This window comes from Chiloscyllium punctatum, chromosome 44 (assembly GCF_047496795.1).
Source record: "Chiloscyllium punctatum isolate Juve2018m chromosome 44, sChiPun1.3, whole genome shotgun sequence".
In the NCBI taxonomy this organism is placed as follows: domain Eukaryota; kingdom Metazoa; phylum Chordata; class Chondrichthyes; order Orectolobiformes; family Hemiscylliidae; genus Chiloscyllium; species Chiloscyllium punctatum.
This window is the reverse complement of record NC_092782.1, coordinates 14,933,833-14,948,600: the sequence shown is the minus strand read 5'-3', so window position 1 is coordinate 14,948,600 and position 14,768 is coordinate 14,933,833. Positions and strand designations below refer to the sequence as shown.

At 43.3% G+C, this 14,768-nt stretch overlaps 1 protein-coding gene across 1 annotated transcript in view; it reads right to left on the bottom strand.

Moving 5' to 3' along the window:
• The window catches only part of lrmp (lymphoid-restricted membrane protein), a 165,181-nt gene that overhangs the window by 123,450 nt on the left and 26,963 nt on the right, over positions 1 to 14,768 (bottom strand). The window contains 3 exon segments of the mRNA XM_072562048.1: positions 2,283 to 2,333; positions 2,431 to 2,548; positions 4,442 to 4,600. Of these exon segments, the coding sequence (XP_072418149.1) occupies positions 2,283 to 2,333; positions 2,431 to 2,548; positions 4,442 to 4,600 (328 nt within the window).

Here is a 14,768-nt window from a genome sequence, read left to right as displayed (position 1 = left end):
TGGTTTTAAATGATCAGAATCTCAACGTGGAGCATGCTGGCCTGGGAGAGGACCTTGCTGTTGAGCTGCCTATGAAACAGGACTTAGACAATCAGCTGGAGGTATTCTGAGGTGTCTGTTGTAGGTTCTTCAAAGCATACCTGGAGAACCATAACAAGAGTCTCAGGTCAAGGGTCCTGATACCCTTTCAGCTGGTGCATTGGAATTGATGAAGAACATCACTGCCATCATTGAGGGAAAGTGGTGGATAATATTTCCACCCAGTAGCATGAAGGGTCTGTGAAGTGGATAAATACTTTTGATAAATAAATGTCTGTTAGATTAGCTTGGATCAAAGCTGAGAATGATACCCAAAATGATCTTCAAGCTCTATGGGTGTAAGTCTTCTAAAATGTTGCCAAATCAACTGATGGTTCCATTTCAGAAGGCACTTATTCTCAATATTTGGCCTCAGGGCAGACTCCACGATTAGCGCTGCTACCTCAGTGCCAGCCCCGGGCGACTGCGTGTGGTGTTGACACATTCACTCAGTGTCCGCATGGATTGGTGCCGGGTGGCCCAGTTTCTTCCCACAGACCAAAGATGTGCAGGTTAGGTGGATTGGCCGTGCTAAATTGCCACATAGTGTCCAGGGATTTGCAGGATAGGTGGACTAGCCATGGAAAAGTTGGGTTACAGAGATAGGGTGGGGGTGGTGAATCTGGGTGAGATTTGAAGGGCTGAAAGACTCTTTCGATACTGTCGTGATTCTATGATTCAATCTAGTGCACAAAATTTTTCCTCTGGACATGGGACAAGAAGTTCACTGAGCTCAACTCTATCACTGGTAATAGTGATTGCTCCTTCACAAGAGAGAGAGCGCGCAAGAGAGAGAGCCCATCAGTCTGAAGAGAAGTTGAAAAGCATGATCACAGAAGACAATCAACATCACATTCCACTTAAATCCAAATGCTTGTTGCTACCATAGTCAGTACTCAGTTTCAAACCCACAAGTCAGTGAGGATATCCATAACATGAACATTCATCTGAAAATATTTAACATTCTTCTGACAAAAAATGTTCGCTAAAAATAAATGAACAAAATGACTTGGCACAATTGCTGGCTTTGTTTTAAAAAGATGTCCATTAGTACCAAATAAATTTGCAATTTACTGACAAAAAGGGATTTGGGTCTGTCATTTATCAGACACTTTGCATACTTAATAGGGGCTGAATGGCCTTTTTTAGTAAAAACCTGGCACTCGCTAAAAGAATCAGGGTCAAGTTTATTTGCTGTTTTGGGAGAATTGAAGCATTCTCCAAACTTCTAAAATATGCTGCGTTTTAACAGAGCAGGCTGCACTCCGTCTAATGCAACTTTTATGGTTGTGCTTTCCAATGTCAAACCAGCCAGCATCACTAGCTTAAATACAGGGACAAGGGTTCTCAGCACCAACACTTGGCCATCAAACTCATAAGGTTTCAGTCTATTGACAGCATTTTGTTATGGACCAGACCCCCTCAAAATATTTTAAAGGGGTAGCGTAAATCCTAACTTTACTTATTTTAAGAGCAAATGTAAAGGTCTGTTCCCAATGCAATGCGACTGGGAAAACGACTTGATGTTTAGCAAAACACAATTTATTCAAACACTATCGTCAAAACACAAGGAAGTGGAATTTAAAATAACTTCACTATTGAAAACTTAACAGAATAACAGTAACAGTAACTATTATTGGTTAACTGTTCCAGTATACTAAAATTCCATAAACACACTCCTTGGCAAAAAAGAAAATTCAGGCAGATTCTCTCATGCAGTTTTCCAATCCAGGAGGAAAGTCCTTCAAGAGAAAGTTCAGAGAGGATAGCAACGAGGAGACATTCTCTGAAGCTTCCAATTCTTGAGACCCCAAATAGCTTCTGCTGAGAACTAAAGCTAAAACTAAAACTATTCGGAGAGATCTGGCCACACCCAGGCTGCTTCCATTGTTCTGACATTTAAATTTATAAAAAAAAAAACAACCCAAGGCCTTACAAGCTGTTTAGTCAAGTGGTGTTCAGTGGATGGTTCACTACCTCTGCTTTACAACCACTTTTCAAAAGAAAAAGGACAAAACAACCTCTTTAAAGTCACAATGTATAAACATAGAGGAATGGTCTTTGGCTTGACTGGCATTCATCATCAGAATAAAAACAGAAGGAACAACCACTTCATACAAGCCCTGCTGTAAAGAACTCATGGTAAACACTGGAGGGGCTTGAAAGCATTTGAAAAAAAGGCAGAGAGAAAATAGACCAAGTACCTCTTCCTGAAGTGAGGCAATCTTCTGAATTAGGTATTGATTGTCCTTCACCTGAACAGAAAATTAATATTGTAGGTCAATTCTCAAATTCTTCTCCATGTCCAAAGTTCACAGCTATCCAGTGAGACATGCTCAACTCAAGAGTTACCTCTTGCTTATTCTGAAGAATAAGCCTTTCATTGCTCTCTTGTAAAGTAGATATCTGTGTCCTCAATTCTTCCAGATCTTCTTTCAAAGACTTTTCTATTAAAATGGTCTGCTGAGCACTGTGTGGATTAAAACTAGGTTATTTAGAACCTGTAGACTCTGGACCGGAGAATAATGCCAATTTCACTTGGTATTCCAGAGACATGAAGGGTAGGTCACTTTCTTGGTCAATGCAAAACATCAAAGATAGATTGAAATGGGCTTTCATTCTCAATTTACAGCAGCAAAGTGTGCTTTAGCAGGAATTTGGCCTATATGTATATCTGATTGGGAAAGGCCAACCCAACATTCACTTCACATCTCCCACTGGTTGTGCCATTGCATAGAGCATTACAGTGACCCAAAACATACACTCCCAATCGCCCTCCTTGTCAGTGACAGGAGCAACAAGAGGGCCACTCGTGGCTCAGTGGGATAGCATCTTTTGCCTCAATCACAGGGTCAAAGCCTGGAGGTGCCACTTCAGCTCAATCTAGGTTGCGCCACTGTATTCCTGTACTCAGGGAGTGCTGCACAGACAGAAACACTGTCCATCAGGTGAGATTTAATGGCAAAAGCATGTGGAGTAATGGGTTTGAGACTGGATATCTTGGAACTGTGGTCAGGCCTCAAAATTTGGTTGGCTAGGCCATAACTGGCATTCATACAAAAAGGTCCTGCCAGCTTGCCTGTGACAGCCATTGCTGTCTTGGAGCTTTGATGCCAAATACTTCGACTTGGTTGCAATGCTTACTTGAGGTGGGCTAGAAAGAACACATGTTACTGCTTTCAAGAGCAGGGCAGTTCTCCCAAGTGCCCTGGTCAATACTGCACCTTTAATCAACACCTAAAAAAAAAAGTAGTATCATTTATGGAGCTAAGCGTAACTACTGCATTACCACATTTTTGTAACTCATTCATGGAAATTGTGGATCACTGGCTAGGCTGGCATTTATTGCCCATCCCTAATTGCCCAGAGGGCAGTTAAGAGTCAACCACATTGCTGAGGCTCTGGAGTCACATGTAGGCCAGACTGGGTAAGGATAGTAGATTTTCTTCCCTAGTAAACCAGAGAGGGGTTTTTAAACGACAATTGACAATGGTTACATAGTCGCCATTAGGCTGGCATTTCAAATTCAGATTTTTGTTGAACTCAAATTTCATCATATGCTACAGGAAGATTTGAACTGAATCCCTCAGAACATTAACCTGGCTTTCTGGATTACCTGTTCTGTGAAATTACCATCAACTCTTCAAAAGCGACCATACAAGATGCCATGAGCTCATGAAGACCATCACACTATTTCTAGCATATCATTGTTTAAAACCTTACAATGGAACAGACCTTTTCTACTCAGTAAATGGGACAGGTGTGGACACCTCCATGGACAAGTGGACATCAGGAAATGCATTTCCTATTATCTTGTTGCAGATTGAAACCAATTTCCATGAGTATAGTATGTGTAACAGGGAAACATTCAAACATGACACAATAATGCAATATCAATCAGACTTTGTTAAGGAGCAATAAAGTGGGACACAAGGACAAGCAAGGAGTGAACTTTATGACTTTATAAGAACAAAGGTTAGTGAGAGAATTGCAGAGCTTAAGAATTCAGTAGCTGAAGACAGGGCTGTCAATGTTGCAGCGACTAAGACTGAAGAAGCATGTGAGGCTAGAATCGGAGAAAAGCAGAGAGGGGTTAGAGGTGGAGGTGGTCTTGGATAGATTTGCAAGATGGAATGAAAATTTAACAATTGCTTGTTGTACATCAACCGCACAGGGCTGATATATGATGTGGGACTTGGAGCGAATGGCAACACAGCAAGGAGGTTTGCAGAGTCTGTAATAGTTAGTGCAGCAAACTATTGAGTAGACTGGATACCTTGGAAACAGTGGATTGTTTTAATGATTCTATATTCGGAAAAAAAGTTTAAAATGGAAAACATCTTCAATCACATTTCCTCCTTACCTTTTCACTTGGGTGAGCAGCTCCTCGTTTTCCTCCATTAATCGATTGTTACTTTCTTCTGTGGCCTCAACCACCAATCGTAACTTCAGATTCTGATCCTGAAGTTTTTGGTGGTTGTATTGGAGATCAGCAATACAAGAAATTAAATCGGATGTCTCCCTGCATTGTGAAGGCCAGACAGTTTGATTTTATACAATTCCTCATATTCACAGAGCTCAAATGTACAGGAATCTGACAGCATTATCTGACAGTTTAAGCAAGATAGACAATGAAAACCTGTCCCCATAACAAACGGCACAATGATTGAAAGAATGTAGATTTAAAGGTTCAGCCCACTAGGTACGCAGGATTGGAAGAAAGAACCTTTTCATGTAATGAGTGATAACGATCTGGAACACAAAATCAAATTACTATGAAGCCTGAATTAAAAAGAAAGTGCTGGAAAAACTCAGCAAGGCCAGCAGCATCTGTGAAGAGAGAAACAGTTATTATTTTATGTATGGCATGATGCATAACCTGAAACCTGTTGCCCATGATAGAGGAGGAAGGGGAGGCAATCGAGGATTTCAAAAAGGCACTCAAAAAGGAGGAAAAATGGCAAATCTACAGAGATAGAGCAAGGGAATGGGACTGGGTTGCACCATAGAGATTTGACGTGGCCTCAATGCCATAATAACTAACGTCCAATATTTAATGTGCTCTACAGCATTCTTTCCTGAAGTAAACAGAGTATACATACAAGTCCCAATCCCAGATGAACCAAGAGAATGACAGTGAAACACCTTGAACCATCTGACAGAGTGACTTGCTAGGCCATGTCGAAAAGTTATTAGAGCTAATCACAAGCGTGTGGAATAAGAGTCACACTTTGGCTTAACTAAAGAAAGAACTTTCCAACAAAGAAGCAATAAAAGAATATTTCAGCTTTTAACATATTTTCACACCACCACCAAAATCATTGTCAGTTTTACTAACAGCTACTTCCAGATTCTGAGTGTGCTTTTAAATCAATGACAGGAAGCCTGGTGACCAGGGTTCAGCTACCTTCTTGTCAGCATTAGCTCACAAGCATTTGATTTGGGAACCTTGCATTAATAGGAGGGCCAGATGATTAAATTGCTGGTTTCTTGTGTTAACACACAGTGAATGTCTTACAGCTAGCAGTGAAAATATCCTCAAACAACATCCACTGGCTAACTGAACACTCCCACACAGACACAATAGCACCAAGCAAATTACATGCAGTTGTCAAAATCCCATAGCTCCTACTGCAACATACTCTTGGCCTTAGAAACCAATGATAGCCTCACTTCCTGATTGCTCCACCTCCAGGTGGACAAACTGATCGGAATGGTCAACTCCCAGTTTTCCACCTTCCATGGAAAATCCGGCAACCCTCAAGCACTTGAGGATAGGCCTGGGAAGACACTGAAATGAGGAACATGATTTCTCAGGAGTAAAACTATACTCCCGGTCTAAAGTTCTCAGAGGAGAAATAGCCTCTCAACATCTACCCTATGAAACCCTCTCAGAATCATATATGTCATTTAATAAGATCACCACTCATTCTTCAAAACTCCAGTGAGTACAGGATCAACTTGCTCAATCTCTCCTCAAAGTCCCTCAATGCCAGGAATCAGCCAAGCAAACCTTCTCTGAACTGTTTCTAATGCATACATATCCCTCCTTAAGTAAGGAGGGCAAAACTCTAATACTCAAGATGCTCAACATTACTCAACCAAGTGACCTTGGAGTGCAGGTTCAAAGCTCCTTAAAAGTAAAGTTGCAGGTAGATAGGAAAGCGAAGGCAGCATTTGGTATGCTTTCCTACATTGGTCAGACTACCGAGTATAGGATTAGAGTGGTGCTGGAAGAGCATAGGTGGTCAGGCAGCATCTGAGGAGCCGTAAAATCGATGTTTCTAGCATGGTGGTGGTGGGGGTGGGGGTGGGGGTGGGGGGGATGGACTTCACCGGTTTCCTTATTTCCCTTTCTGTCTTTTTCCCCCCCCCACCCAACCATCTTACCTCAGTTCCAACCTTCCAGCTCAGGACCATGCTTACAACCTGTCCTACCTGCCAATCTTCCTTCCCAACTATCCGCTCCACCCTCCTCTCTGACCTATCACCTTCATCCCCACCCCCATCCACCCATTGTACTCTTTGCTACCTTCTCCCAGCCCCACCCCCCTCCCACTTACCTCTCCACCCTGGCGGCTCCCTGCCTGCAGTCCTGATGAAGGGCTTTTGCCCAAGATGTAGATTTTCCTGCTCCTTGGATGCTGCCTGACCAGCTGTGCTTTTCCAGCACCACTCTAATCTAGATTCTGATTTCCAGCATCTGCAGTCCTCACTTTTGCCTACTGAGTACAGGAGTTGGGAGGTCATATTGCAGCTGTACAGGACTTGGTTAGGCCACTTTTGGAATATTGCATGCAATTCTGGTCTCCTTCCTATCGGAAGAATGTTGTGAAACTTGAAAGGGTTCAGAAAAGATTTACAAGGATGTTGCCAGGGTGGAGGATTTGAGCTATAGGGAGAGGCTGAACAGGCTGGGGCTGTTTTCCCTGGAGCGTCGGAGGCTAAGGAGTGACCTTATAGAGGTTTACAAAATCATGAGGGACATGGATAGAATAAATAGACAGTCTTTTCCCTGGGTGGGGGAGTCCAGAACTAGAGGGCATAGGTTTAGGGTGAGAGGGGAAAGATATAAACAGAGACCTACGGAGCAACCTTTTCACACATAGGGTGGTACGTGTATGGAAAGAGCTGCCAGAGGAAGTGGAGGCTGGTACAATTGCAACATTTAAAAGGGCATCTGCGTGGGTATATGAATAGGAAGGGTTTAGAGGGATATGGGCCGGGTGTTGGCAAGTCGGACTAGATTGGGTTGGGATATCTGGTTGGCATGGACGAGTTGGACAGGACAGTGTTTCCATGCTGTACATCTCTATGCCTCTATGTGGTCTTCTAATGCCTTATACAATTCCTTGCAGGACTCCCCTACTTTGATATTCTCTTGCCCTTGCAGTAAAGGGATACACCCCATTTGCCTTCCTAGTTAATTACTGTAGCTGCATGTAAATTTTGTGATTAACTTATGGAGACGACCCAAATCCCTTTCTACTAAATCATTCAGTAGTCCATCTTCATTCAGTTAACCCCCTCTATTCTTTCTTCCAAAGTGGATACCACTCATTTGCAAAACTTTTCCTACTCACTTAATCTTTATAGTTCCTTGGCAACCTCCTCACAACTTGCTTTCCTACCCATCTCTGTACCATCAGCAGTTTTGGCTACACTATAATTGGCCCCTTCATGTCAGTGTTATGATATTGGTTAAAACATAGACCATCAATTTTCAAACCTCCAGCATCCGAGTGTTGTACCCATATCTTTCATGGACTAAAGTGGCTTTGAAAAGGAAGAAGCAGGAAGCTAAAATAGTTCAGGTGGTCACCTGACCACAGACTGAGACAAGCTTCATGAAACTAATGAGAGACAGACAAAACTGGCTGAGCTGAAATCAACATCTCTGGGGGCAGGAAAGCTCCGATCTCTGCATTGCGTTTTAACTCCCACTTGTTTGATAACTTCACACATTGAACAACGAAAGGTCAGTTAGCCAGCCTGCAAAGCCCGTGAAATCTTGTGAACGCACGAGCGAACTATAATTTTGGTAGTTGCTTGACAGCAGAGCATAGAGAAAGGGAAATGAATTTGTAACAACAACTGGAAGTCGCTGTCTCTCTCCTTGATTCTCTCAGCCTCTCTGAAGACAACCAGTGGGGAAAATATAATTTGAGAGGAGAAAGTGAGGACTGCAGATGCTGGAGATCAGAGCTGAAAATGTGTTGCTGGAAAAGCGCAGCAGGTCAGGCAGCATCCAAGGAGCAGGAGAATCGACGTTTCGGGCATGAGCCCTTCTTCAGGAATGAGGAAAGTGTGTCCAGCAGGCTAAGATAAAAGGTAGGGAGGAGGGACTTGGGGGAGGGGCGTTGGGAATGCGATAGGTGGAAGGAGGTCAAGGTGAGGGCGATAGGCTGGAGTTGGGTTGGGGGGCGGAGAGATCAGGAAGACTGCAGGTTAGGAAGGCGGTGCTGAGTTCGAGGGATTTGACTGAGAAAAAGGTGGGGGGGGGGGGGGGGGGGGGAGGAAAAAAAGAGAAAAGAAGACTGAGGAAACTCCCCCAAGCCCCTCCTCCCTACCTTTTATCTTAGCCTGCTGGACACACTTTCCTCATTCCTGAAGAAGGGCTCATGCCCGAAACGTCGATTCTCCTGCTCCTTGGATGCTGCCTGACCTGCTGCGCTTTTCCAGCAACACTATTTCAGCAGGGAAAATATAATTGCTAACCAACCACTGAACAGTGATATTTTTCACTGCTGAGGATTTGAATTACCAACCATGTGTTTGTGTGCATTTTCAGCTTAAAAATCTAAACATTTCAAGGACTTGTAAACTGTTACCCTTATTCTCCCTCCTGATATCAGACATGTCTCTTAAAAAAAAATATTACTAGTGTTTGCACATTTGATGCTCCATTTCATTGTTTTTCTTCAGGGCCTTAGTTGGCTCCTTCATTTTCATCTAGTCTTAGAGTCATAGAGCTGTACAGCACAGAAACAGACTCTTGGTCCAACTTGCCATGCATACACACACAGCCCTACATGGATCACACAGGTGTCCACAAGTTCACACATACAACAGCCACAACATATCACCTGCCCTTCCATTTTTAGTTTCATATTTACATAGGGTTCAGGTTCAGAAATAATCAAAGATTATCAGAGTTATAATGATGCTTCAACTTTTATATATTTCCTGTACCTCCCAGTAAGACTTATTATTTAATGGGAAACATGTCAGTGAGTATTATCACTGGACTTCAGTTCTTTGGAGTTGTTATCTTCTGCTCCCTCACTTAGACTGCTACTTTTTTTTAAAAAAATGAAGCAGCCAGGTAACACTTGCCCCCTGACTGTACCAAATTCCTTCACTTTGCCAAACTTGCAGATTAAAGCCTCAGTTCGCTGTTGTGCCACATGAGTCAATTGTTGATAAGTACCTGATTGCTCATCGAATATCCAGCATTGGACAAGAAGAGATTTTCCCAGCTGGAACATTGGGAAGATTAGTGTCATTATTTTTGGTCCCATTTCGAACGCTGTTTCACTACCAATTTGGTCACCCTCCACTGTTTAAGAGAATTAGTGTTTTTTTCACACCTCCTGATATTGTAACACTGAAGGGACAACACGGTGACTCAGTGGTTAGCACTGCTGCCTCACAGCATCAGGGACATGGGTTCAATTCCCACTTTGGGCCACGATGTGTGGAGTTTGCACATTCTCCCCGTGTCTGCGTGGGTTTCCTCCGGGTGCTCCAGTTTCCTCCCACGATCCAAATATGTGCAGGTCAGGTGAACTGGTCATGCTAAATTGCCCATAGCATTAGGTGTATTGGTCAGGGATAAATATAGGGTAGGGGAATAGGCCTGGGTGGGTTATTCTTTGGAGGGTCAGTGTGGACATGATGGGCGCACTGTAGGGAATCTAACCTAATCTAAAACAAGGCCTGTCTCTCTGGCAAGAACTGGGATAAAACCAATCAGGTTGCACGTTGGCCCAGAGATAAAACTTTAACCCCATGTTTGTGATTCCCTTAGCTCAGAGCGGTTGTTTTTGTCATCGTCAAAAACCTGACTATTCAAAACAGGTTCTGGGAAGGTCTCTCCATCTAACCTTGGTATACTTGTGGCCATCCGAAACTATTGCACTCCCTGACGGAGACGTTGTGTGAACAGGAGCCTAAATTCTCAGCCTGGTTTTCAAATCCCAGCATAACCTCAATCCTTCCTGATTTCCACAATCCCCTTCAATCCACATATTCTATATTTCCTGCACAAGTCTGAATGTTTGAACATTCCAGATTCCAGATTCCAAGTCTGAATGTTTGAACATTCCAGATTCCAATTGCTTCCACCTTTTGGCCTGTGGCTTCAATCACTTTGGCCAAGGTCCAGCTTATCTTCCCCTACACATCTCTGCCTCACTTTCCCCTTCTGCAAGGGGCTTTTTCAAACAACTCCTTTTCAGCATGCTGGCTCAGTGGTTAGCACTGCTGCCTCGCGGTCCAGGGATCCAGGTTCGATTCCACCTTCGGACTTGTGCGTGGAGGTTGGACGTTCTTCTCCCTGTCTGCATGGGTTTCCTTTGGGGTCTCCAGTTTCCTCCCACAGTCCAAAGGATGTGCAGGTTAGGTGGATTGGAATTGCTAAAGTTTGCCTTATCCAAATAGGCATTCCCATTAAATCAATCACATCATAGACAAGTCGTGCTAACAAAATGCAATTTACACCAGAACAACCCGTACTTCCACTGTATGGATTTTACATTTCAAGACTACCTCAAGCAAGCTGAACAACAGCTCAATGTGGTATGGCATCACATTCCATTTACACGTCACTGGCTAGATTAGCATTTATTGCCCATTCCTATTTACGCTCAAGAAAGGGGTGCTGAGCTGCCTCTTGCATTCAATGGATGTAGGGACACCCACAGTACTGTTAGGGAGTGTGTTCCAGGAGTTTGACTGAATGACACTGAAGGAATGGTGATACACTTCCAACTCAGGATGGACTGTCTTAGAGGATAGCTTGCCGAATGTATTGATCCCATGTATCTGCTGCCCTTGTCCTTCTAGGTGGTAGAGGTGCAGGTTATGAAATTAGTTAGGAAGGCACTGTCAGTGTATTAGGTAAGCTGCTCTGTCTACAAATGGTCCTTGAAGTACCTTTGGATACTGATACAGTAAAGGCCCTACATAAACTATCATTGTACTTTAGACCCATTTTCTCTTTCCAGAAGTACAATTGCAGGTATCTTTAGTTTGTGTGCACTTTGCAACAGTTGCACATTAGAAACAAAAAGCAGACTGAGCACATACAGCTAGACAGAAAGATGATCGCAGATACAGAATACCCCAGACAAACCAATCAGTCCAGTACAAGGAATCACATTCTGGACGGAGTTTCAACAAAAGAGCCAACAATACCATTAAAATGTTTGGCACAGTCATCATTTGACAGGTTTGTTTTATTCCCAACAGTAACCTAGTTTCCAATGGTTTCATTGAAATGCAGGAAGGACAGCTACAGCTTGAAATGAGAGGATTGTATTTCTGTAACAACCTCAGGGCATCCCAGAACTCTTTGCCACTAATGAGGGAGAAACGTTAGAAGTACTGGGCTTTGAATTTTTGTTGACACATTTAAAATTGTACTGAAAGGAAGCCACTTCTTGTTGTCCTGCACAACTTCACTAGCCACTTCCAAGGACGGTTAAGTGTCAGCCATGTTGGAATGGAACTGGAGGAGAACACAAAGGCCAAACTAGATAAGAAAGGAAAGGAGAGTTGTTTCCGGAAACGCATTAGAAGGAGAGAGTTGGACGGCAAGAAATAGTTGGATGTGCGTAGAGAACGTAATTAAAAATGGAAAAGAGAAGCAAGAGCCAGCAGAGTATGGTAATTGGTCGCATTCCAATAGAAGTGAGCAGAAGAAAGTTGAAGCCTGGTAGAACATAAATCACTGAGCTTAAAATAACTTGATAGGCCAGTCTATTATTCTAAAGTATTGCCAAGCAGCTCAAGGAGATTGGAAGGCATGAATTAGGAGAATTCCAGTAGGGTTTCCACTCGTTTACCCCAATTCAACCACTCCAAATTCCCAGCTCATTTCCAGGATTGTGCCTCATTCTATAATCAGAGCAGGATTCCCTTCGACCAGGATAGAAGCCATTGATGACAGGAAACCACAGTGTTGGCTGCCTCTTAGATGCAGGAGCTTGTAATGGACATTAAAAAGAGCAAAAAACTCCCCTATATTCCAGAATTATAGCTCAGGGGAACCGAAAAGAAAAGCTAAAATTTCTATTCTTAAATATTAGGACTAGCCTGGGGCAAATGTGTAGTTTTTTTTTTTTAAGTTCCATTCATGAGATGTGGGCATCACTCATCGCCTCATCCTTAATTGCCCTGGAGGCATTAGTAGTGAGCTCCCTTCTTGAACCGCTGAAGTGCAGGGTTGAGGGGCACCTTTATGGCACTCGGGAGGGAGTTCCAGGATTTTGAGTCAGTGAAAGTAAAGGAATGGCAACGTAGCTCCAAGTGCAGATGGTTAGTGGCTTGAAGAGGTGCCTAATGGGTGGTCATCTTCCTATGCATCTATTTCCCAGCCCTCCTATGTGGTAAAGATCAAAGGATCAGAAGGAACTGTCAAAAGAGCTTTTCTAACTAACTACAGTGCATATTATTGAATGCAAAACACTGCTATTGCTGTGCATCAGTGATTAAAGGGAGTGAATACTGAAGGTAGTTGACATGGGGCCAATCAAGCAGGAAGTTGTGTCTTGGATAGCACAGAGATGGAGTGTGGTTGGAGCTTTGCTTATCCAGACAATTGGAGTGTTCCTCACACTCCTGCCTTGTTGATGGTGCAGAGGCTGTGTGGAGGAGAGTTACCAGCCACAGAATTCCCAGCCTCTGGATCTAACAGCATGTCACACTATTTACCTTGGGTAACCTCTATTGACATTGATTATGGGGGATTCTGGTGATGGTAATGTCATTGAGCATCAAGTGGAAGTGACTATATTCTCTCTTGTTGGAGATGGTTATTCCTGGCATATACATGATATACATGTTATTAACTAATTACCAGCCCAAACCTGGATATTGTTGCATTTGAAGATGCACTGCTTCAGTACAAGTCCTCGCAAATGATGCTGAATATTGGCAAGCATCCTGACTTCTGACCTCATGATGGAGGGAAGGTATTGATGAGGCAACTGAAGATAGTTGGGCCAAGGACACTTTCCTGAGAGACCCCTGCAGAGGGGTCCTGAGCTGAGGTGAGTAATCTCCAACAACCGCAACCATCTTCCTATATGCCAGGTAGGACTCTAATAGAGGAGAGTTGCTCCCCTCCCCCAAGCACCATTAAGTTTTGCGAGGGCCCCATGCCTACACATGGCCTTGATACCAAAGGCAGTCACTGTCACCTCACCTCTGGAGGTCAGCTTCTTTGAGCAAGATTGTAACAAGGGCAGGAGTGGACTGGTACAGAGCATCAGTGAGCAGGGCTTTGCTGCTTGAGAACACCATCGACCAGCCCTTCCACCATTTGGATGATCAAGCATTAAATCGATAATTCAACATTTGTCTGGGATGCACTTCTACTTGCATGGTCTACACGACACTCCACATTAAAATCGTGAAGATGTTAACATTGTAACTGCACTAGACCAGTTCGGTAAACACGTAGCTAATTCTGGAGCACACGTCTTCAGTGCGATTTTAGAAACATTGTCAGGGCTAAGAGCCTTTGCAACATCCAGTGCCTTCAACCATTTTTGATATCAGTAAATCCAATTGGCTGAAGACTGGCATCTGTGACACTGGGGACTTCAGGAGAACACCAGTGGATCACCTGCTCAGCACATCCAACTGAAAATGGAAGCAGTTCAGCTTACGTTTGAACCAACATTCCAGGCTCTTCTATTCTTGTAGATGAGAATATCTTTGGAGCCTTAATTTCTTGCCAGGTGTTTCATTGTCCACCACTATACACAACTGTATGACTACAGAACTTGGATCCCATTTGTGGGTTGCAGATTGCTTAGGCCTTTCTATTAATGTCCAATGGCAGTGCTGCCGAGCCACTTTTGACATTGAAGTTATCCAGTCAGAGTACATTCTGTGCACTTGCTACACTGTGTTCCTTCTAACTGGGGTTTGACATGGAGCAGTACTGATTCATCAGTTGAGAATGTGCAGTTGATGACAATCAAGAATTTTCTTTTCCCACATTAGATCTAATGCAACGAAACTTCATGGGATGCAGAATTAGCATTGAGGGAGTCCAGAGCAACTCCCAGCAGTATACCCTATGTTACCTCTAGTCAGATTTTGTCAGGTGTGGAGAAGAAAAAAAAGAGGCAGGTCCATGGGGCAAGGTAGTGATAGTGTTGTGTGGGATGTTATCTGTAAAAAGGACAATTAGGATTATGGCAAGGTCAAATTGTTAGACCATAAGACATAGGAGCAGAAAGCCATTCAGCCCATTGAGTCTGCTCCATCTTTCAATCATAGCTGATAAGTTTCTCAACTCCATTCTCTTTGTAAGACTTAAAACTCTACAATCTGTCTTAAGTATACTTAAGTGACCTGGCCTCCACAGTCTTCTGTGGCAATGAATTGTATAGATTCACCACTCTCGGACTGAAAAAGTTTATCTTTATCTCTGTTCTAAAAAAAGGTCTTCCCTT